Source organism: Miscanthus floridulus, chromosome 17 (genome assembly GCF_019320115.1).
Source record: "Miscanthus floridulus cultivar M001 chromosome 17, ASM1932011v1, whole genome shotgun sequence".
In the NCBI taxonomy this organism is placed as follows: Eukaryota; Viridiplantae; Streptophyta; class Magnoliopsida; order Poales; family Poaceae; genus Miscanthus; species Miscanthus floridulus.
The window spans coordinates 88111661-88138454 of NC_089596.1; the positions used below are offsets into that span (position 1 = coordinate 88111661).

Sequence of the window (26794 nt, forward strand, 5' to 3'; positions counted from 1 at the left end):
AAGCATACGCTGCTCCCCTGACACCCTGCGGAGCCACTGTTTGAGCTGAATCAGCTGCTTGCTGCGAACGTGGAAGCCGAGGCTAACAGCCACGTGTAGCGTTGGGTGGCCTAAGCCACAGAATGACAGATACTGTACTACAAAAGATGCATCAGTAACCGTAAGCACAAAGTGATGGTACAGCGCATCGATCAGATTATCAGCACACAGCAAACCTTCCCAAAAGCAAAAAGAAGCTTCTGAAACTGAAAAGGGAGACCGGGCAAGGGCTGCGGCTGCGTATCATCACAGACACAGCCCAGTTGCCACTCCGACGTCCGTGTCTTTTCTTTGCTTAACCCGGCGCATCAAAGGAGGCGAACCCGCCCGCCCACACGTCTTCTTCCTCTATCTACAAAAGCGACGGCGGCACACCATCAGCCTCCGGTCGAGGACGGGACCTATCCCAAAACCTCACGAGCAAGCGCGCGCGGCCACGAATAGTCGAATACCATACGCGCTGCTCGCTCCCTGCCGTCGCCGCGCAACCGAGGTGGAGAAAGAGGGAGACAGAGAAGCGATCCATGAAGGAGGCACTCGCGCTCGCGGGCGGCGGAAGGCGGCTGTCCGCGCGGGAGGAGGAGATGCTGGCCCTCCTCGCGGGCTTCCCCGACGGAGGCGGCAGCGGCTCCGACCGCGAGCTCTCCTTCTCCGACCTCGTGGAGGCCGGCGCCAGGCCGCCGAGCGCGGACGCGGACCTCGGCGCCCCGTCGGCGCCGCGGGACGATCGCCCGACCGCGGCCGCGGCGGCAGCTGCGGCGTCGAAGCAGCAGCGGCAGCAGGCGGCGCGGCTGAGGGCGCGGCGGAGCGGCGGCAGTCGGGGGAGCTGCGGCGGAGGCGGCGACGGCGTGCTGCTCAACTTCTACGTGCCGGGGCTTCTCACCAGGAGCATGACCACGCCAAGGCCCAGCCGCGGGCCGCCGTCGCCCGGGACCGTTCAGGGCGCGCCGGCGAAGCCTGTTCGTACCACCGCCGCCGCCGGAAAAGCCAGCAGGTCAGTGCCGAATCGACGATCACGCGCGGTTACAGTTGTTTTTGTTGCCATGAAAGCCTTAAATTTCCATGGTTAATTAATCACTGTTGCATTTCGTGCTTCTCTGTATTAGCACAGCTAATCATGCATACATGTGAATTCAATTAAAAAATATCAACATCTGTAATTGTTAATGCTGAAAAATATTTTTCCGGTTATATTGTAAGAGAAAAATATTATTCTGACTAAAAAAAAAAGCTCAATAGGCCGGCTTCTTAGTCAGCCGAACGGCTCATAAGAAGGCTGTTTGTGACTGCAACTGACACTGGCAGTTGACTAGTTGCAGGCTTAGATGACAAAGGGTTACTGAGATCTTGTTTAGTTCCACCTCAACTTTTAAAAAGTTGCTACAGTACCTATCACATCGAATGTTTGCGGCTTGTGCATGGAGCATTAAATGTAGACGAAAAGAAAAACTAATTACACAGTTTGGTGGGAAATTGCGAGACGAACGTTTTGAGCCTAATTAGTCCATGTTTGAACACTATTTGTCAAATAAAAACGAATGTGCTACAGTAGCCCTAAAATCCAAATTCCTACAACTAAACAAGGCCTGATATGCTATGATGAAAAAAAATTGCTGGTACTGATATGATGGATCGTTTGAAACGCATGGATCCGATAGCTATTTTGAAAATTTTCCACACAGGACAGTACAATTATTACGTTATAGGAATCAGGCCCTAATCCAGCAGTACTACTGCAACTGCATGAGATCATTAGATGTCCTCGTTAGTCACTGCACCCCTTTGCGACGCTTTTCGTTTGGTCATCACGAGTGCTTGGTCTGTATCCGAAACACTCTTTTTTCAACCACACGCCGCTGAAAGTTATAATCGATGGATGCATTTTTTTTCCTGGGACCGGTATCTTTTGGACCAAACGGTTTTTCCATCCTTTTGACCTGTCTTAAGCTTTGTGGAGTCAACAATGGAACAACTTATGACCATGAAAGCAGAAAAAACAAAACAAGGATCATATAATCTGACCGAAGTACACAGGATCAGTCTGCCTTTACCCTTCAGAAGCTTCTTCCTTGACAGAGTACACCTTTTCAGAAACAGTTTGCTAAAAACAGTTTTTCACACTTTCAGATTACTGCTCCTGCTCTACTGTTTCAGTCTTCAGATTCGTTTGTGATATCTGTACGAAGCTAACAAAACCGACATCCAATCTTTCAGGACACAGACGGCGCTGGGCATCGGTTGCTGGCCGGCGCTGTGGGGACGCGGCCGCCGGACGGCCAAGGCCTGCAGCTGAAGGCTGAAGCTGAGAGACGATCATCGTCAGACGAGACACCAGCGCCACCAACCGGAGTACGGAGTAGCTAGCTTCTTTCATGACTCATGAGCGTTCGTTCTTGATCTGCAACTAACCTCAGACCCTGCTCCTTGCACCTCTGTAAACAAAGCCGTCGCTTTCTGGTGTGACACAGCGAGCGATCTCTCTCGCAGCTCTTGACGTCTGAACCGTCGTAGCCTCGCCTTGAGCCCGGCGGGCCTCACGTTTCAGCTGCCGCCTCATTGCACGAGTTCAGAGAAAGCAAACTGAACAGAACCCCAGAACCTGAATCTGAACGAGTGGCCAGTGGCCAGTGGGTAGGACTAGCGAACGGGTGCCGTGCCGTGCACCTGCTGCTGCTGGCAAATCAAAGGCATCGGAAAAAACAAGTCTTTGCTCTTGTGACTCGTGCCTGTCAGTCGCCTTCCTGTTACTGTAACTGTACTGTGTGTTTTCCGAACTGCGGAGTGTGTTGGAGACGCCTCATCGCCTGACGCATGACGCATCTGCTCGGGGTCGGAGCTGACTAGCTGAGCGTGGCCGATCGAGCATCATGATCGCGACCATCGCTGTACCGTGGCGTAGTACGCTGCTGGCTTCTAGCCCGGTAGCCCCAGAGATGTGGCCGGTTTCCGGGGAGAGGCGAGTCCGTTTCTGGCGACCTGAAATCGGCAGTCTCATCAGAGAGATTGCCGTGTCCCGTACTCCTACTCCCGTGGGTTCTTGAGTCTTGACTCTCCGAGTGTCAAGACTATGCTCGTCTTTTCCTCTTCCCCTTCAATTATTCCCAAACTTTAGAGATTCACAAGCATATACATGTTCTTTTCTCAGAGGAAGGGGGCAAATGTCCAATTTCGCCAGTACGAGGCTCCTCCACTGATAGCCAGTAACACACTCCGCAAGGCTCGTCACTCCATAGAGTGATCTTGATCGATTGCTAACATTTGGTAGATTTGTTTGTTCAAATAGGAGCGAAGCCAGCATAATGGCCCGTTCGGCTTACCCCATATTCGACTTGTTTTTCAGCCGGAACAGTGTTTTTCTTTCACAACAATTCAGTCAGAACAGTATTTTTCAGCCAGTTTCAGCCCAGATTCAGCAAGCCGGAACAGTGTCGCTAGGGTCATCAACCTTATCGACTAGACTCTGCACCGTAGTGCTACAACTAGTAACAATGATTTTACAGCCAGTAACGTAACACTAGAGTCTGCACCGACCCCAACAAAAGGGCCTGGCTCCGCCCCTGTGTTCAGGTAGTTAGGCTGAACATAAGAAGTTTCGTGTTGATGGCCTATTCAATACGAAGAAAATAGAAGTCTTAGTGTCAGACTCACAACATATTAATCACTTAGCATTTTAATCAATGTATAGTATGCAAACCATCTCTTTTTTTATATAAATAGCAGTCTTATATTTAATTCGCGCATCCTTTTTTTCTCTCTCTATGTTTCTCCCCTTTTAGAATTCTTTTTTTTGAACCTTCCTTAGAATTAAACGTTGTTCTCACACGAAGATACGAACACGGAATGGGAGGGCCTATCACTTTAGCTTAAAGTTTCTATGTAATACTAGGTGACTTACACACTGTGTTTCGTTCAATTAAGGGAATCATGATCACTAGATATTGTATGCTCGTAAGACTCTGGAGGCATGATAAAAGTGTTTAGTTAATGGTTGATGTAAGACTTTCTACATGAAATAGGAACACAAAAAAAACCTTGGTATAAGGCAGGTTCCGTGGCGAATGGCGACCTTAAAAGACGAGCAACGCCAAGTACCGCGATACGCTATATTACCCAATTACCACCATTTTCCTACTGCAAAAGGCCGTTTTTTCCATCCTTTTTTTTTTTAAAAAAAGGCCCCGTGGTGGTGGGTTGTCCATCCTGTCATTTCCCATTTTTTCACGGTACGGGCGAGTGATTTTTTTATAGGATATACAGGACTGAATTACCTTTCGTTTCAAAAAAGGAGTGAATTTTTTTTTTTTTTTTAAAAAGAGGAGAAAGTGAAGTACGTATCACGGTTTGAAAAAATTGAAAATGGTCAGAAACACGAGTCGCCGGTGGTTTTTGGTAGGCCGCATCGGCGAATTCTTAACGGCAACCCAAAGCTTAGAACCTCAACGGCTAGTTCCCCAGAAACCCTCCAGGCCCGTTCGATCCCGCCCGTCTAGACGCTGCGGCCTTCCTCACCGCTCGCCGTCTCGCGACTCCCGACCTTTGGAGCCGCCCTTGATCCGAATAAAGCCCCGCAGCCCCACCGCCGTCTTCTTCCTTCCTCAGCCAACCCCCAAAGGCACAGGCCTCCCCCCTCCCTCCCTTTCCGATCCACAGAACCCGTAGACGAGAGCAATAAGGAGGAGGAGGAGGCGTTCGAGCTTCTCCTTGCCTCGCGTCTTTCAAGCGGTCGCCATTTTCTTGGCGTCGGCGTTCTTGGGAGGCGACTCAGCAATGGCGACGAGAAACCACCGCGCTGTCGCCGCTGCCGCTCCACAGCCGGCAAACCGAGGTGAGCGGTCCGGAAATATTGGGCCTTTCGCTGCACTTAGTTCCAGTTCTTGATCTGTTGTTCGCCTGCTGTTTGGATCCTCCACCAAGAACGGATTTTCTTTTCATATATGTGCTGCCAGGGGGCGTCTGATTCCCATTCACGTGTCAGATTTGATTTCAATGTATCCCGGCTTCTTGATCTTTTCTAGCTTCGTTATTAGATTCGTGCATCAAAATTTGATCGCGATGTAGTCCTGCTTGTTTGATTCGATTTTTTCAATCGATCTGCTCCTGAATTTCTCACGTGAAGCCAAAGTTTCAGTTTCAACAGTCCAATCTTTGTTACTATTTCTTTACGATTTCGGGGGAGTTTTGCTTCGATTTCACACGAATTTCACTCCGTGCCAATGCTGATGGAATTGCCGTTCCTCTTCGGCGATGATGGTCAGGGTGCCGCGAGGATCGCGGGGAAACAGAAAGACGCGGCCGCCGCCGGCAGACCTAACCCGACACGCCCAGCGCTCGGTGACATTGGCAACGTCGCCCCCGATGTCCTCGACGGGTAAGACACTAGAGAACGTCGCGGCCTTCTGTATCCGTTCTCTTTCTTTCATATTGTTGTCCTCTGAAACTTGCTTGCCTCGCCGTTACAGGGGGATCAAGCTGCCGGAGGGGATCCATCGCCCCATCACCAGGAGCTTCGGCGCCCAGCTCTTGAAGGCCGCTTTGGCGAACAAGGTAAGCGGATGAGCCACCAGTACTGCATTTGATTTGATTCGGCAGATTCTTGCATCCGAAGCATCTGATTTGGTCTGATTCCAATTGGTGGTTGTGGTTTCTGCAGAACGCCGTAGCTCCTGCTCAGCCTGTAGCAGCGCGCGTCGTTACGAAACCAGCTAGGAAAGTGCCCGCGAAGAACACCCCTCGTCCTGAGCAAGCTCCCAAGGAGAACCGGAAGCCATCGGAGGGTGGCGCCAAAGACCCCGAGGGGAACAGGAAGCTATCGGAGGCTGCCGCCGGCAGCAGCCGCTTTGTGCAGAAGGATGGGAGGAAGAAGCACGTGTACACGCTTTCAACCGTCCTTTCTGCGCGTTCTAAGGTTCAGCACTTGTTCTGCTCTTGCATCCAACAATAATTCTGCTCTTGCATCGATGCTGATCGGTTCAGCATTGCATAAACCTGTTGCTTTGTTCTCGTCGATGTCAGGCTGCCTGTGGCCTTACCGAGAAGCCAAAGCCGCTCATTGAGGATATTGACAAGTTCAATGGCGACAACCAGCTTGCTTTGGTGGACTACGTTGAGGACATCTACACATTCTACAAGACCGCTCAGGTAACTGCGGGTTCATCTTTAGCAAGTCTGTTCTCAAGCAAGCTTGTTGAATCTGTCTTCACCATACACACCATGTTTCGTGTTTTGCAGCATGAGAGCCGTCCCACTTGACTACATGGGCAATCAGCCGGAGCTCAGCTCCAAAATGCGCGCCACCCTCACGGACTGGCTCATCGAGTCTCACCAAAGATTCCACCTCATGCCAGAAACGCTCTACCTCACAATATACATTGTAGACCGGTACCTGTCGCTGCAGCCCGTGCCGAGGAGGGAGCTCCAGCTCGTTGGCATGGCAGCGATGCTGATCGCCTGCAAATACGAGGAGATCTGGGCACCGGAGGTAAGGCCAAAGCTCCATTCGTATCTTGCCGTTTATTCTGGATGCTCGAAACCTGAAAATTTTCTGTCGCAGGTAAATGACTTCATCGAAATAGCAGATTGCGCATTCAGCCGGCCCCAGATTCTTGTCGCGGAGAAGTCTATTCTGAACAGCATGCAGTGGAACCTTACTGTCCCCACTCCGTACCACTTCCTGCTGCGATTCGCCAAGGCTGCCGGTAGTGCTGATGAACAGGTAAAGAAAGAGCTGCTCCGGTTGCCCTCTGTTGCATCACATCATGTGTGTTCTGTTCCTGTTTTGTGCGGAACTGCTGACACTTCTGCTCGTACGGGTGCAGCTTCAGCATATGATTTATTTCTTCGGAGAGCTCGCGCTGATGGACTACGGTATGGTGACGACATATCCTTCGACGGTTGCTGCTTGCGCTGTGTATGCTGCTCGCCTCACGTTGAGGAAGAGTCCTCTCTGGACAGAAACCTTGAAGCATCACACTGGCCTCCACGAGCGGCAGCTTATGTAAGTGCTCTCCTCCTCCCCTGCTGCACTCCATGAATCCTTAAGATTTTGAAACTTGATTGTTTGTGGTGCTCATAAAGTTCTTTTGTACATTGATCATCAGGGAAGGCGCAAGGATGTTGCTCAGGTCCCATGCTGCTGCTCCTGATGCGAACCTGAAGACCGTCTACGAGAAGTACGGCGCGGAGCGGTTTGGGCGTGTTGCTCTGCACCCACCGGCTGCTCTTTGCGACCTTGTCTAGAATTTTTACTAGGTCACAGACAATGGAAGGGGGATTTGCTTGAGTTTGCTTTGGATGATAAAAGTTTGAGAGTTATTTTTTTCATCTCATACTCTATTCTCAGGAGTATATTATAGGGCCTGTTTGGTCATTACTATTCATAATTATATGAATAATCACATTGAAAATTTCTGATTGATTTCACAGAATGCTTTGTTAGTTTGTGATTCTGAACTCTGGTTGATCTGAACAAGCTGCTGTCAACTGGATGAAGCAGCATGTTTATTGTTGCCGCCTAACTGAAAATTCTGCCAGGATCACACTAACTCTGGGTATTTTATCTCAAGATTTTTCACAGTTTTGTAAATGACTCCTGAAACACTTCGTGATTGAGCACACTTGTTTGAAAGAGCAAGGAAGCAGCAGCGATTATTCAAAGATCCCAGTGAGTCAGCGATTTTTGATTAAATTCACAAAATGCTTTGTTAATTTGTGATTAACTGACATTTCACGAAGTGAATTTAAAAATGCTACTTCTGAGGTCTTCAAATCTTCTGAACAAGGGTAGATCTGAACAATTAAAAGAGCTGCTGTCAACTGCATGAAGGAGCATGTTTATTGTTGCACCTAACTGAAGATTCTGCTAACAATCAGAGATCACACTGACTCCCTCCTGGAATTTTGTCTCCTTCAAAAAAATTTCACAGTTATGTAAGACAGTCAGAATTACAGATTGAAATGATTCCTGAAACATTTCCACACTTGTTTGAAAGAGCGATGAAGCAGCAAATGTTCAATGATCCCAGCGACTCACTGAGAAACCAATTATACACTTCACAAAATGCTTGGTTAATTTGTGAAGGACTGAAAATTTCTTTCTTCCAATGGTTTTACGAAGTGAATTTTAAAAATTCTACTTGTCAACTGGATGAAGCAGCATGTTTATTGTTGCCTAACTGAAGATTCTTCTAACATTCAGAGATCACATTTTGTCTTCTTAAAGTTTTTTCACAGTTTTGTCTGTCAGAATTACAGATTTAAATGACTCCTCGTGATTGAGTGAAGCACACTAGTTGGAAAGAGCAATGAAGCAGCAATTATTCAAAGATCCTAGTGACTCACTGAGAACCAATTATACAACACTTTAACTTTGGAAATTTCTGATTGATTTCATAAAATGCTTTATTAATTCGTGATTGACTGAACATTTCTTTCTTTCGAATGATTTCACGAAATGAATTTTAAAAATGCTACTTGTGAGGTTTTCAAATCTTTGAACTTTGATCTGAACAATTAAAAGAGCTGCTGTCAACTGGATGCAGCAGCATGTTTATTGTTGCCGAACAGAAGATTCTGCTAACATTGATCGATCACACAGACTCCCCTCCGAGAATCGATCACAATACACAGCAGTCAGCACCTGCAGCTTTCTACGGCTGAAGTGACTCCGTTTGACACTCGGAGATCTCAATGTGAAACGAAGTTGACAAAAGACGTGACATCTTTCCACGAGGTTCCACCCTCTTCAGACGCAGCCCGAGCCGCGTCCTTCAACAGCGCCGCTCGCTTCCTCATGTCCTCGACCTCGGCCGTGTCAGGACGCATCAGCCTCTCCACGGCCGCGGCGATCTCCTCTCTACCGACGACGCCGTCGGCGCGGGCCATGTCCCTGAGGCCGACCCCAGTCTTCCACACCTCGGCGACGAGCCGGCTGTTGGTCGGCTGGTCGAACGCGATGGGCAGGGTGAGCATGGGCACGCCGGCGTACACCGCCTCGAGCGTCGAGTTCATGCCGCAGTGGGTGAAGAACCCCCCGACCGAAGGGTGACACAGCACCCTCAGCTGGTCCGTCCACGGCACGATGCGGCCAGCGTCGGTATCGCGGATCAGGCCTCGCGCGCGGGAGCACGCGTCGGCGTCGCGGAGCACCCACAGGAACCTGGCCTTGCTCTCGGCCAGGCCAGCGGCGATCTCGTCGAACTGGGTGGCGGACACCGAGAGGAAGCTGCCGAGCGAGATGTACAGCACCGAGCCCGCCGGCTGTGCGTCCAGCCACGCCATGTAGCCGTCAGCGTCTGGATTTGTCTTGTGCTCTTGCAGTGCCATGAAGGGGATGCAGGGGCCGACCGTGTACACTGGGCATGGAAGGTTTTGCCTCAGCGCGTCCATGGCGTCGCTCTCGAGCTCTTGGAAGCTGGTGAAGATGACACATTGCGCTTTCTTTACAGAGGAGTGGGCTTCAAGGATTTTGTCCAGCAGTATCGCATTGGTGTGTGTGGGTGCAAGATCAGCGAACCTGATTGATTTCGTGCCGGGAATGTAGTTTTCAATCAAACAAGGATCAGCAACATCTGCATAATAGCACGAGATCAATTTGCAGAAATGTTGACGTGCCAAAGAAGAGCAATGTTAGTACGACAGCTGCTAGTACCCGGAGACGCGCCGCCGCCGGCCGCCGCAGGTGGCAGCAGGTGGAAGTTGTACTGCACGGCGAACATGGTGGCGCTAATCGGGCACATGATGCACACAGGCACGCCCCTCCGCGCGCCGACGCCCACGGTCCACGGCACGAACACGTCGGCCACGATGGCCGCTGGCGCTGGCGGCGCGAGCCTGTCCAGAAGCCGCTCGAACGGCGCCGCCATCTTGGTGTACACGGCCTCCAGGAAGCCGACCATGTCGTTGGCGCGGCCGTGCTCCGAGGGTATCACGTTTGGGATGGCCTCGAAGCGGAGGCGCGGGCCCAGGTCCGGCAGCGCCGCCGGGGCGCCGAGGAGGCCGAGCCACTCCTCGGTGACGACGACAGTGATGGTGACGCCGTCTCGAGCTGCCAGGAGGCGGCACAGGTTGAGCATCGCGTTGACGTGGCCACGGCCCGGGTACGGCACGGCCACGAGGTGGCACGGCGGCGCCGCCATGGAGCCCATTGTTCCAGCTGGGTACGCTTGCAAGTTGCAACACGTGCACCGCGCACGCACTCACGCGAGAAACCTTGGTCTTGTGAACTGTGACGACTGACGAGATCCGCCATTGGGGACGCAGTATTATAGCTGAGTCATGCTGTGGGGTTGGTGGTGCCTCGATATCCTCCGGGCTCTGGCGAATGGCGACGATGGACTGCACGCCATTTCTGACACCTTCTATTAGTTTTCAGAGACCTATGAAACCCAAAGGAGAGCGTTTTGGAGTAGCAAGGACCAAGGCTTTGCAATTGTGTCCAAGATTGGCGCAAGAAGAGAGATGGCCTGCCTGAAGAAGGCCATGGGCCAGCTCAATTTGGGCTCGTTGAGGCCTGATATCCTTGGAAAATAAGTCCATCTGACCTCTCTCTCAACTACTTTATGAGTTCGATTTGTCTCACTCAAATAAAAAACCAATTTTTTATGTGTTCGATTTGTCTCGCTCAAATAAAAACCAAAATTTTAGACTCTCTCAACTTTTATATCCGTCCAACTTAGCTCCCTAAGCGATTTAAAAACGGTTTTGGCTAAAGTGACGCCATGCCAGCTGTCCTACATGGAGCCACGTTAACAACGAGAGATAAATCAGACTTTTGTAGTTCATGATATCAATTAGACTATAAAAAATATCCAAAAAAAATTCTAGAATAAAAATATGCATTTAAAAATACTAAAATCTGATTTAATGTTAGAAAGTTCATAGAAAACGTGTTGTAACAAAAAAAAATATGAAACAAGTTTCATATATTTCCTAAAATCATGCTCCACCTTTTTTGTTTCTTGCTTAGAATTATTTTAACCTTGTATAGTCTCATAAGTTTTGAAATTTACCCAAATATGAAACAGAGGATGTAGACCATAGTGTGAACCACCACGCAACCCAACGTCCAAATTGCAAAATTCCTCGGTAGAAATGTCTTTCTTAACCAATGAGACATGCATGAGAAATTCCAAATAAAAAATATAATTTAAGCTCTGATTACACATTAAGAACATCTATCACGTGGTTTAATTTTGTATTAGCGTTGTCTTCTTCAGGGGATATCATGGGATGATGCATGCAAACTCATTGGACCATCAGTGGCAGCGGCCTATGACTTTCTCAGAACTGATGTTAATAGACGAGACAACTTCCTCATTTATCACTGTCATCGAAGGTGTGCGTACGCACCAGGAGCACATGATCGAGCAGCAAGGCAATTTAGATATGCTCGGGATACTACTCTTCATGTGTTTCCTAAAATCGTGGTCTAGATTGTGGTGTTTAGTTCAAAAATACATAGAGCATGATTTTATAGAAAATATGGAACCGGTTTCACCTTTTTTAGTTACATATTTTATAATCAAGTTAGATTTCAGTATTTAAAAATGCATATTTATTCCCAAAAAATATTTTGATAACTTTTTTGAAAAAAAATATATATTTCTATAATTTTTTATAGTCTAATCAACCTCCATGAACTGTCATGGAAGTCCAATTTACCGACTTATGTAGCGTCACATGATGGGTAACGTGATACCACGTTAGCCAAAGTCATATTCAAAATCGTTTAGGAAGGTAAATCAGATGGTTTTAAAAGTTAGAGGACTCTAAAACAATTTGATTTTCTAATTGAGGGAGGAAAATCGATCTCGCACAATAGTTGAAGGAGGTTAGATAATTTTTTTCCATTCTTGAACTGACGAGGCATTAAAAAAACACTAGCTACTCATCAGGGCTATTTCTTTTTTTTTTAAAAGGATGGCTATTTCTTTATTGGGCTGGGCCTAGGGCTATTCCTGATCCAAAATGGAGCGGTGTTGTGAGTTGTGACGGCGATGGCAAACAAAAAAAACATCGGCACGTCAATGGTCAAGTGGGAAAAAAACTAGCTATCTAGCTGACATGTGAACCCGCTTTGCAAACCATTGTGTAGTGGATCACTGTGGAAGTGGTGGTGGTTGCCTGGTTGGTGGCGGCTTATAAGTGGTAAATATCTCGTGTGGTTAAATATGTGGGTCACTTTAGGCCTCTTCGAAACGCAGGATTTTCATTAAAATTAAGAAAATAAATTATAAGAATCAGTTTAGTTTTTTAGAAAAAAACATAAGATTTAAAAAACTTTCCATGTTTTAAAAGGAGCCTGAATCTCTATCAAGGTGGTATGGCATTCGGGATGCCATTATCTTCTATGAATAGCAAATAGTAACTATTCCTTGAAATTCTTTCACTGGTGGTACAGAAATTGGCATAGGAAGCTGTGTCACCTTTGAGTTAGTTCTTCCAAAATGCTTTCAGCATAGGTAATTCAGTTTTGTTTGCGTTTGACAGTTTTGAAAAAAATGGCAATAGCCTTGCATCGGAGGGCGCAAAACAATCAGGAATAACCAGCCCTGAATTCAGCAGCTGAAGCAAGAACATAAGTTCGTGTAAGTAAGAAAGCATATATAGTTTGTTTTTGTTGTACCGATGACGCATCTCCAGCACGATTTATCACGCAAATGCACCGCAATGCACCGCTGGCACTTGTAAAAAGCAGCGTGCGTACGTACGTAACAGAAAAGTTGCCGTCTTGCCGAACTAGCTCGCCGTCGCCGTGTTGCGCATCATATCATTCTCCGCCACCTAAAATCCGAATCAGAGAGCCAGTCACCGGGCACTCCCCGTAGTGCGTGCCTATCTGCTGCAGCAACCGAACGCAGTGCAGCCGAGTTTTTTAATCAGTCACCCGCCGGCCGCGCTCGCGCTGGCGTCGTCACCGGCGAATCACCAGTGAAATCGAGCCCCCATTTGCTGGATCCCCGACTCGCGTGACGCACGCGAAATGCTCTCCGTCCTCCGACCCTCTTTTCTCGTGTAGCCTTTGCAATGGTTTACCTTCATAGGCATATAGAGCATAGCACGACTTGACTTGGAGAAGTTGTTGATACGTACTCCATATTGGAGGAGATCGGCAGAAAAAAGTTGAATGATCTGGGAACGGTCTATTGTGTTCATGGATGATGATCGAGCCAACTAGCCAAGATCATGTTTAGTTGTACCCCAAAATGCTAAATTTTTCAAGATTTTTCGTCACATCAAATCTTTAGACGCATGTATGAAGCATTAAATATAAATAAAAAATAAAACTAATTATACAGTTTAGACAAAATCCACGAGACGAATCTTTTAAACCTAATTAGACTATGATTGAACACTAATTACCAAATAACAACGAAAACGCTACAGTAACGTTTTGCCAAAAATTTTGGCATCCAAACCGGCCCCAAGTGTGTTTCACTTGGGAGCAAGCAAGATGCTGGCGTACGTGAGTGCGTGACTGGCGCAGATAGCAGAGCGGCCCTGGAAAATGTTTGCGATTCTGAACCGAAAGTCTTGTCTCTACACTTCAATTACACGGCCTTTGCAATAGTTTATCACCTTTCATACGGAGAGTTCAAGAAGAATAGTGCACAGTGTTATTCTTAATTTAGGTTCCTTTGCTGTTTCCCTTTTGTTGTGCTTTGCTGCGTTACTCTGAGCCATACGGATAATCTGCGCCCCTTTTGGCGAAACATATATAATAGCACAATTTCGCAAATTATGCCAAGCAGAAGTTGTTTTTGCCTTGATGTTATTTTTTTTTTGGTTATATCAGGACCTAAAGACACGTATAAATGTGGGATTTTGTTTCCATAGAGATCATCCCAACTCATCCTCTACTTAAAAGAAGTATAGGATTCCGAGTTGCTGGTGTATAAGGATCAAAATGGTCCAACCACGAGGGGATAAATTGGACTATAAAAAACTAAATCAACTTTAACCTAACACAACTCTATTTCATCACCTTTTATATAACTAGCCCTAGAAGATTTTTTTTTAATTTTAACCCTTTTTTGAATATAATTTTAAATCTAACACTGACGATTTTTTTAAACTAACACTTTTGGCCGCGCCTATTGCCCTGGCGCGGCCAAATGCCTGTGCCACGTCATACATGCTGGCGCGGCAGAGGGCTGATGTGGCGGCGACCAGAAGCGCTGACCTCTGACGGGGCAGGGCTCTGCCGCACCACCGATCTTGGCGCGGCACTGCCGCGCCCTGATCCATGGCGCGGCAGAGCCGAATATAGCTCCCGCCGCGGCCTTCCTCCTCCCATGCCCGAGCAGCCGCAGCAGTGCAGCGCCTAGCCTCCGCAAAGCAGGCCACGCCCGCCTCCGCCCGCGCCAGGCCGCCGCCGAGCACGCCGGCCGCCGCGCCCCGCCTCCGCCTGCGCCAGGCCGGCAGCCGCGCCCGCGTGCTCCCGCGCCAGCCAGCGAGCCAGCCGCGTCCGCCCTCTCCAGGCAGCCCATCGCTGAGCACGGCACGGACGCCGCGCCCGCACGTCGGCGCGCCACCCCCTCGGGCCACAGCACGGCACGGCCGCTGCAGCGAGGTACTCCCCTAATATAGTCATTATAGTTAATAAAGTTAGTTAAATTATTAAAGTATAGTTAGTATAGCGAGTATAGTTATTAAACTATAGATATTACGTACGATGATTTCGACGACTTGATGAAGTTTCTGGAAATGGTCTTGCAGATGGATTGTTGTGTTAGAGTTTTATATGGAGGAAGTGTTAGGAGAGAAGATGGTATGTTTGAGGATATGAAAGAAGAATTGGAATGGTTTGATGAACCTCCTAGCTTCAATGACCTTTGTGTCCGTTTGAATATAAAGTTTGACGGTGATTTCACACTAAATGAGAGGTTTGATACTGGGAAGACTATGGCACACTATGTCCTTATGTCATTGCGCGACCCTGCTCACTGGTCCCGCTACAATAGGGTTCTCCAAGGTTCCAATGTGCCCATGGCTGAGGTGGTGGTGGACAATGGGTACAGGATGCAGGGTGTTCATGACGGTCCGTCCATTGTTGGTTTTGGAGGCAATGACCAAGAATTAGGGGTCGAAGGAGAAGCAACTCAGGATAACATGGATTTGGACGGTCAGTTGACGCAGGAGCATTTTCATTCAACTGCAGTTGGTTGTATAAGCAATGACTTCGATGTGAATGAGTTTGAACGGGAAGAGGAGGAGCAGGAGGAGGAGGACAGGATCGGTGATGTAGTCAGCAGTGATTCAAACGATTATGATGAGGACCAAGGAGGTACAGATGCTATGCCAACATCACCTGATGCCATGACAGTACCTGTTCATACTACGCCATTATCAGTACCAACTGAGGTTTTGCGTGGTGCCTAGGCTCAGGGTAGACTAGTCACAGATTTGGCTGCAGATGATACCCCATATGATTCATGGGCCAGAATTAGCGAAGCGCAGCAGTATGTTCTACCACCACCTTACACAGCGATTGAGCTTGAGCAACTAAGGTCGAAGAACGTACCTTTCAGGGGCGTTCCGAACTATAGGGATGTTAGCATGACGGACATGGCAGTTTGTGACACCGGTCTCCAGATGTATAGGAATTCATTGTACAACCATGAGAAAGAAATCCTTAGGAAGGGGATGATATTCAACACAATATCAGAGATGAAACTCTTCCTTCAGGACTATGCTGTGTACCACCATAGGCCGTACACCATGACTCATTCGGACCAGGAGTTGAAGTACCACATGATATGCAAAAACGGTTGTCTGTGGAGGTTAAATGCACAAAGGAGATAGAGTGATGGCAAGTGGAGGATAACTAAAGTTGTTGAACCCCACACTTGCCTAGACAATAGGGGGAAGGAAAATCATCAGCAGCTCACTGCATGTTACCTTACCCGTCGTATATTGGGGCTCGTTGATGACAATAACGACATCTCGGTGTCTTCTTTACAACAATCCATATTCGGATTTGTTCAATATGATGTGACGTACGAAAATGCTTGGTGTGCTAAGCAAATTGCTCTGCCCATTAGATGGGGTACTTGAGAGGAAGCGTACAACAGGGTGCCCCGCATCTTATGTGCAATGCATTACTACAACCCTGGTTTGAAATGGTTTGTGGACACCGGAGGGATGTTTTTTCAGGACCTATTGAGGCATGTCCTGTATCGTGTGTTCTGGTCGTTCGCGCAAACAGAATATACATTCCAGTTTTGTCGGCCAGTCGTACTTATTAATGGCACTTTTCTGACAGGAAAGTATAGGGGCACCTTGATGATGGCTGCTGCTGTTGATCCTGAGGATCAGATAGTACCCGTCGCATTTGCTTTGGCAGAGGGAGAGAACAATGAATCATGGCCATGGTTCATGCGGCTTCTTCGTGTGCAAGTGCTTGGCCCAACTCACACTATATGTTTGATCTCTGACCGTCACGTAGGGCTTCTTAATGCTGCAGCTGAGCATATAGATGGGTTCCTGCCTCCAGTACATAGATGGTGCATGAGACACTTTGCCGCTAATTTCTGGCAGCGTCAACGAAAGCAGGAGGTATGTGACAAGGTAAAGGCTCTATGTTGTGTACGTACAGAGCATCAGTTCAAGGAGACAAAGAGAGAACTAGACAAGATGGTAAATGCAGCGGGAAAGGCCTGGTTAGAGGTGCAGATGGAATAGAAGGCTCAGTGGGCATTAGCATATGACGAGGGGGGTTTCAGGTATGGTATCATGACCGCTAACTCCTCGGAGTCCTTCAACCGTGTATTCACCGGAGTACGATCGTTGCCTGTGTCTGGAATTGTTGAGTTCTCCTTTCATAAGTGCAACGAATATTTTGTGAAGAGGTGGGGACTTGCACAGAGGAATATAGCTGAGCAGGGGTGTTTTGGAAAGGCCAGAGCTGAACATTTGAAGGAGGCCGAGGAATTAGCCAAGCAGCACACCGCTGAGCCGTATGGACCCCACCGTCATATCTTTAGTGTACGGGGCAAGGGTGGCACAAGCTTGGGTGGCGAACATTATGGTGGACGAAACTACCGAGTTGATCTTGAACAGGTAGAGTGCAGTTGCAACATCTCTCAGATCATGCATGCCCCTTTCTCTCATATGATCACGGCCTACAGGGTTCGTGGGTACAACTATGAGGATCTGCCATATATATCACCCTTGTATCTCCGTTCGAACACCATTAGTATTTGGGAGATGAGCTTCAAGCCATACCTTGACCCGACACAGTGGCCACCTTATAATAGTTATGACTACGTGCCGCATCCGGATCTAATGAAGGTAGGGAAGGGTAGGAGGAAGAAGAGGTGACTCAAGGGGGACATGAACGCTATGAGAGGGTACGGCAAAGATATGTACGGCGGGGGAGACTTCAACGAGACTCATGGTAGGAATCTTTGCTCTGTCTGTAAATAATCTGGTCACAAGGCTAGCCGGCATAGAGTACAAGGGCAGCAGGTGATTTTATATTGTGTTTGTATTGCATAACAAGTACTTCAAATTTGGAAATGGCTACGTAATATTAATCTGAATATTGTTAATTTGAATACTCTAACCCTTTGTTTATCAAATTGTAACAGGATGGCCTGTCCCACGCCACACCAGCTGTACCACCTTCTTGAGGTGGAGTACGACGACCACCTTCTTCCATCGGACGACGAGGTTTCCAAGAGGCGTTCGAGGGATTCTTACATTTCTGGGACTTAGTTCATTACATCGAACTTTTGTCGAATGAATATTGTCGCCAAAAACTTGCAGACTCATAAACCATTGAACATGTTGTGTGCGAACTTGTTGTCCATTTATTTGCTTCATGTTCGTTTCAACTTGCGCACGGTCGCGGCCGAACCAGTGGGCTATGGCGCTCTGTTTGAGATAATTTCGATCGATTACGTTCGTTTTACAAACCGAGTACATAATACATGGGTACAATAAATCTGAGTACATGATACATGGGTACAATAAATCCAAGTACATGATACATGACGGCGTAATAAAAAACCCTCAGTCAGAAATATACTGAGTAAGCAACTCGTCGTCCGAGTACCAATCCTCAACCACAACTCTGTTGTTGTGGCTAGGCTCACCTGCATCGCCCTGATCTGCCTTTCGCCTGTAGTAAGCGGCCTCTGCTTCATCTACGACCTCTGCGGCCTGAGTGAAGAACACGTCGTTATCCTCCTCCGCCTGCAAGCCCGCCTCTGCTAGAGCGATGAGCTCGCTCAGTCTGCCAGTGTCGTCATCAGCCTCGTCTGCCTGCAAGCTTGCCTCTGCTAGAGTGATGAGCTCGCTCAGTCTACCAGTGTCATCTTCAGCCTCCTCTGCCTACAAGCCTGCCTCTGCTAGAGCGATGAGCTCGCTGAGTCTGCCAGTGTCGTCCTCATCCTTGTCCCCCTCATTAGACAACATAATCGGTGATTGAACGGTGCGACCAGTTCACTTTCTATGCTCATCTAACTTCTTTTTCTTGTACCTTGCACGAGCCACCTCTACAGCATGTTCCTTGCTGCATCCAATCTCTTCATGTATAAAATGCAATCTGTTAGCAACATGACTGTATTACATTTAAAATCAGACAACGAAAAAAAAGATTCCAAGCACTCACTGGCACATAATGCAGCAACATGCTCGTTCAAGACCTGCATCTGTACTCTTGTCTCCTCCCTCTCCACCTTCCTTGTCCTCTCCTCCTCTAACGTCATCTGTCTCTCCAATCCCCATTTGTTAAGCCCAACATCGATCAGGTTACAAATACCGCGTTGTTTAGCAAACTCACGCATCTTGTCTTTGTGATGTTTAACGAAAAGGTTGACGTAGTCAGGTCCATATCCCCTCTTTCATGCAATTACTTGCTTCCCCTTCAGTTCATCCAAGAACTTAGCTTGACCATCATAACATTCCCACCTGCATTTTCTAGTGCTCTGTTCAAACGAAAAATTATATCATATATATCTTAGCAAAAGAAACAAATTACGATTTCATGGTAACTACAAAATTAAAACAACCTCATCGTAGTCAACCATATGGTCGCAATAATGACCTATTCCAAGCTCCGAAGGAACTAAACCGTAGTTGGATTTAACACCGCATTCGCACTTGACTGGCGGTGCTTTGTAAATTAACCTTTCTTTCTTCTTTTGCTTTGCTTTTGGAGGTTCTTCGGGCCATTTGTTCTTAGGACCATACAACCACTCCTTGAAATGACACTTCGCCATTTGATACACCTAAATAAGGTGACATTAGTACATGACACATATAGCTCAACATTTCAACAAATACAATTTGCACCTACTTCATGCTTGTTTGGACGCACAAACTCCAACGTATTGTTAGGGTTTATCATGGCTCAGTCTCCGCAATGGCACAGAGGAGGTTCCTCGAGTCGTCTGACTGCGGCTAAGTGCTTCTCCTTACCCGTCATTGGAGGGGGGTTAGGGGGAGGTGGAACCCACGCTGGAAGTGCTCTCGTGGATTTCGCCCTCTCCACCAATCGTCGAAAAGGAGGTACCTAGGGTCAAACTTGTCTGCACCGTCGATCCACTGAAAGAAAAGGCATCTCTCATGGGCCTACATAACAAAATTCAAACAAAATATTAGTAACCTAGTAATACAAATGAAGAAAAAAACATATGAAAATAATTACTTACATTAAAATGACTGCATGTGTAGAAGCAACGAGCCGCTGTGTCCGGATGTCTCGATTAAAACACGTCGACCGGACGCCCACAGTCACAATTAGGGACAGAAAGTTTAGGAGGAACGGGGGCATCTTTTCTAGAAGCGTTAGGGTACAATTCTCTAGGACGACCCCATTTTCGCCATAACTGCTCCCGAAACATGTCTTCCATCTAATACAATGGTTTAAATTAAATATCAATAAAAACTACGAAGATTATGTAAAATATAATCATTTGCAATGCAACTAACATAATATAACCGACAATTATAGCAACAAAAAAATACATGATAAATATACTTCTAACTAAATAATTAACCTTAACATTGACAAAATCAAACTAATATCTTCCTTCATACATAATCTTTCTCCTAACCTTAACTCCCATTCATAATATCCTATCCACCATGGTGCCACAAACGAAAATAAAATGTGCATCATTACCTTAAACAAGGACGAGGAGGAAGGGAGGCGATCGAGGAATGGAAGGGAGGGGAGGGAGGCGGCAATGGAGGGCCAGGCAGAGGGCGGGCTACTGGCGTTCGTGGCGCGGCGGCCTGGCGCGGGCGGAGGCGGGCGTGGTGGTGGCCAGGCGCTGCGCTGCTGAAAGCTCTAGTTTGGTTTTAGTTAATTGATGAAACCCTAAGTGTTAACCTAGTTTATCAAGATGATTATGAGATAGGTAGCACTACTCCAAGTGATGAAGCAATAGCGAAGATCATGACAATGGTGTTGGCACATCTACAAAGGAGGTGGTGTTTGCAGGGTTGAGATGGGTTTGGGTCCCTCTCTTTCGGGAAAATGGAATGCCTATTTTCTATTGCGCCGGATGCAAATTCTTGTGGTTGGCACATTGGAGCAAGGGTGAAGAAGTTAGAAGTGAAAACGAGTTGATCGTGAAGATGCTGGCGTCGGTCAACTGACCGGACGCTGGGTCTGAAAGCACCGGACCCTGGCAGCGTGCGTCCGGTCAAACTGACGGGTCTGCACAGTACTGAGGGTATTGCACCGGACACTGGTCTGTGTCCTGTCAAGGTGGACCGGACGCATCCGGTCGAAGAAATACGCCTCGAGGAGCTTACTGGAAACGACCGGACGCTGAGGCTTCTACGTCTGGTCAGTTTTGCCGGAGCGTCCGGTCAGCTTCGTAGCCGTTGAAATCTGACGAACAGCGTTTGAAGCCGATGACACGTGGCGCACATCGCACGACTGGACGTTGAGGTCCAGCGTCCGGTCAATATTTCGTGTTCAGTGCAGTGAAGGGGTACAATGGCTCTATTTCGTGGGGGCTTCTATTTAAGCCCCATGGCCGGCTCAAGCTCACTGTCTTGCATATTTTCATTGACATAGCAACCTTGTGAGCTTAGCCAAAGCACTCCCACTCATCTCTATCATTGATTCATCATCTTTGTGAGATTGAGAGAGAATCCAAGTGCATTGCTTGAGTGATTGCATCTAGAGGCACTTGGTAGTCGCGTTGCGCTGTGGATTTTGCTTGTTACTCTTGGTGGTTGCCACCACCTAGATGGCTCGGTGCAGCGGTGGAGGATCGGCACGAGTTGGTGGTTGTTCGTGGCCGCCTTCGGTGATTGTGAGGGGAGTTGTACCTTCCCCGACGGAGTGCCGAAAGGTAACTCTAGTAAATTACTCGTGTCATTGAGTTACCTCACTTGTGGGTCGGTTCTTGCGGTGTCCTATCGTGTGGACGAGGTTTGTGAAACACCTCTTAGCCGCTGAACCACCAAGTGTTGGTCGACACAACGGGGACTAGCGTGTTAGCAAGCACGTGAACCTCGGGAGAAAAATCGGTTGTCTCTTGTCATTTGCATTCTCCCGGTGATTGGCTTAATCTTCATCTTGGGATTGGTTCACCCCCTACACGTCGGTATAATCACCCTACTCACTTATTTACATTCTTGCAAACTAGTTGATACAAGCTCTTTAGTATAATTAGAATTGAGAGCTTGCTTTATTATTTACATTCATCTAGTTGAGCTCTTTAGAGTAGCAAGATTGAGAGCTCTTAGTGAGTAATTACATAGCAAGTTTGTGTGCCTAAGTAATCATTACAACTAGAATTGTTGGATAGGTGGCTTGCAACCCTTGTAGAGCTAGAGCAAGTTTGCATTACGCTATTTGTCATACTAATCAAATTGCTCTAGTTGATTTGTAGATTTTTTTAAATAGGCTATTCACCCCCCTCTAGCCATATTAGGACCTTTCAGCTGCGCTGCTGCGGCTGCTTGGGCACGGGAGGAGGAAGGCCGTGGCGGGAGCTATATTCGGCTCTGCCACGCCATGGATCAGGGCGCGGCAGAGCCCTGCCCCATCAGAGGTCAGCGCTCTTGGTCGCCGCCACGTCAGCCCTCTGTCGCGCCATCATGCATGGCGCGGCACAGGCATTTGGCCGCGCCAAGGCAATAGGCGCGGCCAAAAGTGTTAGTTTTAAAAAAAAATCGTCAGTGTTATATTTAAAATTATATTAAAAAAGGTTAAAATTAAAAAAAAAATCCCCTAGAACTAAACATATAACACTAAAGAGAGTCCTTAAGACCGCCACACTAGTCATAACAAGATCACACTAGCTAGCAACATGTCTTTAGGTGGGGAATTGAAAACCTGGCTACTAAAGATCACACTAAGACAAAACAAATCATAGTTGTCACCAAATACTTCAAGCACACAATAAGATCAATAAAATGTAAATGCGAGAAGTACAATGGACAAGAGACAACAAGATTTTTTCCCCCCATGGTTTCAGATAGTTGCCACAACCCTTTAGCCCATGTTGGAGCACCCCTAAGGATTAAGCTCGGTTCAATCATCAATGCTCAAGTTGTACTAGGACTCTAGGAGTACCTGGTCTTCACTCCAGATTGGCGGGTTTCAAACCAATCGCATAAATAGAAAACAGATGAAGCTTGCAAAAAAAAAACTTGATTTTAAAAAAATACTATTTGAACTCTAATCCAATTCAACTTCTTTGAGTTCCTTAACAAATTTTCATCCTTTCAAGGCCACCCATAAGCTACCTAGGTAGATCTTCACATGTGTGCATCTCTTTAACACTCTAGCCTCAAAACTAGGTCAATATACTCATCTCTACCTCTCTTAATAGTACGACAAAAAAAACAAAGATCTATTCTACTTCTAAGTGCATATCAACACCAAGTCGCAATTAGAATCTATAGATTCTGTAGCCTCCATGAATATCTTTTGCATCCATGCATGGAATCCAAAATCTAATACCAAGAGTATCGTGTGGCCATGACTGCGACTAACAACATGAGTAATTCCTACAAAATATGCGTTGATCACAAAGCATTGTGTTCATTAATCATTGAAAGCAAAAGTGGGGCTTCAAAGCATTGAGCTAGACTCTGTTGATGGAAGCAATGACAAGGACCTAGTCAATGATGTTTCATTTGATATCACGGATGGAGATGAGAAGGTGCCAGAGTTGGAGCTCGGTGAGTCCCTTGTACAGGAAACCTCTAGTCCTAGCGAGGCCAAGACCCAACAAGGGGAGGGGCTTAGGGGGTGAATTGGGTATGTAAAATCTTTTCTTGATCTACACTAGAAAACAATAAACTAATCTAACGTGATGTCCACCTTATATTTTTCTAGTGTGCTCTACCTATCCAAACCCGCAAAGAGTTTGCAACCTAGACCTAATCATAAGAAGTAGCCTATACTAATTTAGAAAAAGTAAGTGCCACACAAACAAGCACAAATGCATAAGCTTAAATGCAGTAAGTAGAAATCAATTCAAGAGATGAAAATTCATGGAGATGAGGATGTATCCCATGATAAAAGGTTGCCAAAACAAAACCCTTTTTCCACATTGTAGCTCCACGAAGATAAGCTTATGGTCACCGAGCTCCCCCCGCTAACGGTGTTGAGCTTGCAACAAAGATTTCAGAAAAATTGTCATTTTTCATTTGAATTTGTATTAGATGAGTTTGAAACTAAGCTCATTTATGGATGCACTATGCGTCTGCATCATTTTAATCTTTTTTGTGACCAAAATACGCATCCTGAACAAGTTTTTATGTTTGCATCAAAAGATGAGTTCACACTACTTATTTTCCCCATCAAATACCACTCTATAAACAATGATCCGCGCATAGTCATCGTACCGTCAATTTTTTTTTTAAATGATCGAACTTTCCAATGGACTCATCATTCTATAAGTAAACGATTGAATGGGATTCGCTTGCGCGACTAAATCAAGTGCGAGTCCCCTTCTCTTTCTCACTAAATTAACTAATTCATTTCCTTTTGACTTTCTAGATATTTTTTATTTGATTTGGCATTATTCAACAAGAAAAAAAATCAAAAATTCTTTTTTTTTGGTTAAAATTGTCATCAGAAAAACACACTACACTGCAGATACCCACCGAAGATGGCCAGGCGATTCTGCGTCAGTTTTGCTCCAGGGAGTCGGTAGGTGGCAGGTTTGCCACTGCCATCATCACGTTCTGATTCCATTCCATCGCTCTGATGCTCCACGCAGAAACCCATTAGCAGCTTTATAGCATGGGCACATAACTGAACCCATGCCTTCGGCTAAAAACCCGGCCCTGCCGGAATTCTACTCACCCGGGCACGCCTACGTTTTCGGAATATACGGCTACAAGAATCCAGCAAAGCACTGCCCGGGCGGGCCCCACCTTACTCACATGTCACTCAGAGACGACACCATGTCACCATTCACCCGAAAACACCCTTCCTCGTTCCTCCGATCGACCCAGCAGTCACCCTATAAATCCAGCCATCACCTCTGCCCCGTCTCAGCTCCAAGAAGTCACCTGATCTCTGAGCTCTATACCATACCATCACCTGCCATTGCCATCCTCCTGTGAGGGAGCCCGGACTCTGTTGAGAAGCGAGAAGACTACTTTTAGGATCGCCATGGCGGGGTGCGGCGGGTTCGTGGAGAAGGCGAAGCCCTACATCGCCATGATCTCGCTGCAGTTCGGCTACGCCGGGATGAACGTGCTCACCAAGTTGTCACTGAACCAGGGCATGAGCCACTACGTGCTCGTCGTCTACCGCCACGCCTTCGCCACGCTCTCCATCGCCCCCTTCGCCCTCGTCCTCGAGAGGTACCCGCCTACCTACCGGGCCCTTCACTTCAGTTTCAGTCCGGCTATTAGCGTCTGATCGTAGCTGATCAGCATTTCCGATTATCTGGCGAGTTAGCACACTGATCACGATGCGACTATGGAAAATTAATGGCTGCAGGAAGGTGAGGCCCAAGATGACGTGGCCAATCTTCTGGCAAATCTTCATCCTTGCCATGCTCGGGTTAGTACTATGCTCTGCTGCTCGTTGATGCATGCATCTCGTGGGCTGACAAGAATAACCTGAGAGATAGTGATGGCATATATGTGTATATTCGAGTGAGAATGACAGTTTTCACTTGTTGTCGTTTCTGCAGGCCGGTGATCGACCAGAACTTCTACTACGCTGGGCTCAAGTTCACCGGCCCCACGTTCGCCTGCGCGATGAGCAACATCCTGCCGGCCATGACCTTCGTCCTGGCCGTGATCTTCAGGTGCACTTGCACTTTCCAGACGAACTAAACAACGTTAACTGCTGCAACCAACAAACCATCTGATACTGAACGGTGTTTGATCGTACGTGACGACGGCGCGTGCAGGATGGAGAAGCTGCAGATGAAGAAGGTGAGGTGCCAGGCCAAGGTCCTCGGGACGGTGGTGACCGTGGCCGGCGCGATGCTGATGACGCTGTACAAGGGCCCGCTGATGCAGCTGGCGTGGACCAGCAGGCACGCGTCGTCGCCCGCCGTCCACGGAGGCGGCGCCGAGGCCCCCGCCGCTGCCGCCGCGGCGGAGATCAGCGCCAGGGACTGGTTCCTCGGCTCGGTGTTCGTCATCGTCGCCACCCTCGCCTGGGCCTCCCTCTTCGTCCTGCAGACGCACACCATCAAGCAGTACTCGGCGCAGCTGTCGCTCACCACGCTCGTCTGCTTCATCGGCACGCTGCAGGCCATCGTTGTCACCTTCGTCATGGAGCGCCGCACCTCCGTCTGGACCATCGGATTCGACATGAACCTGCTCGCCGCCGCCTACGCCGTAAGGACGACGATCCAACGAGCTGATTAGCCATGATGCTGCTGACGACCTCTCCTTGCTGACGACGAGCTGTTGTATGTTCCGTTCCTGCAGGGCATCGTGAATTCGAGCATCGCGTACTACGTGCAGGGCCTGGTGATCCAGAAGACCGGGCCGGTGTTCGCGTCGGCGTTCAGCCCGCTCATGATGATCATCGTCGCCGTCATGGGTTCCTTCATCCTCTCCGAGAAGATCTACCTCGGGGGCGTCCTCGGCGCCGTGGTCATCGTGGCCGGGCTTTACTCCGTCCTCTGGGGCAAGCACAAGGAGACGCAGGAGAAGGAGGCCGACGCCAAGACGGCGCTGCCGATGGCAGTACAGGCATCCTCCATGCAAGACGGAGCAGCGATCGTCGTTGGAGATGACGCGGCGGGGTGCAACATCGGGAACAATGGCGTGAGGTCATCCTCCGGTGTACGTGGAGCTGCTGCTGCTGCTGCTAGTGCGGTTTGATCGGCCTCATCAGACTCCCAATAATTTGCCTCCGGTGGATGGCGGTGTCGTCGTCATCTGATCGAGCGCTGAACTCTCAAGTCTCAACTGTTCGTCTAGCTACGACGAGCAGACTATACTTACTAGGGAAAATGGTAGCAGCTAGCTGTTTGGAAATTGGAATGGAGATTTTGGCACGAACTTTGGGAAGAAAGAATTCTGCAGTTCAATCGCTACAAAACAGCTTCAGCCGGCGGACTAGACTGCATGCGTTCCAAACACGCCGGTTTCATCACCCAAGGCGCACGCAAAACCGAACCCAACAACTGAAACTGAAACTGAAAGCGTGGCAGTTTTGCTTTTGTTATCATCTTTGATTTCTGGGCCTCGTTTAGATGCTGAAAAAATTTTAACCCTATGAATAGTACCACTTTCGTCTTATTTGATAAATATTGTCCAATCGTGGACCAACTAGGCTCAAAAGATTCATCTCGTGATT

General features: G+C 47.8%; 3 protein-coding genes and 1 pseudogene across 3 annotated transcripts; 3 read left to right on the plus strand and 1 right to left on the minus strand.

The window, feature by feature from the left end:
- The first annotated feature begins 327 nt into the window (after window positions 1-327).
- LOC136518162 (uncharacterized) lies at window positions 328-3181 on the plus strand. Its single transcript, XM_066511828.1, has 2 exons — window positions 328-1033; window positions 2254-3181. The coding sequence occupies exons 1-2, from the start codon at window positions 564-566 to the stop codon at window positions 2330-2332; spliced, it is 549 nt and encodes a 182-aa protein (XP_066367925.1). The 5' UTR covers window positions 328-563; the 3' UTR covers window positions 2333-3181.
- Window positions 3182-5252: 2071 nt separating this feature from the next.
- On the plus strand, window positions 5253-7676 carry LOC136515933 (cyclin-B1-5-like; annotated as a pseudogene).
- Window positions 7677-8721: 1045 nt separating this feature from the next.
- Window positions 8722-10235, minus strand: LOC136519088 (UDP-glycosyltransferase 87A2-like). Its single transcript, XM_066512746.1, has 2 exons — window positions 9686-10235; window positions 8722-9605 (listed from the first exon to the last, which is right to left on the minus strand). Exons 1-2 carry the CDS (start codon window positions 10179-10181, stop codon window positions 8722-8724), a joined length of 1380 nt encoding a protein of 459 aa, XP_066368843.1. The 5' UTR covers window positions 10182-10235.
- Window positions 10236-24546: 14311 nt separating this feature from the next.
- Window positions 24547-26685, plus strand: LOC136518055 (WAT1-related protein At5g07050-like). The gene is made up of 5 exons (XM_066511709.1): window positions 24547-24831; window positions 24971-25033; window positions 25167-25283; window positions 25389-25824; window positions 25918-26685. The coding sequence occupies exons 1-5, from the start codon at window positions 24638-24640 to the stop codon at window positions 26314-26316; spliced, it is 1209 nt and encodes a 402-aa protein (XP_066367806.1). The 5' UTR covers window positions 24547-24637; the 3' UTR covers window positions 26317-26685.
- The last annotated feature ends 109 nt before the right edge of the window (window positions 26686-26794 follow it).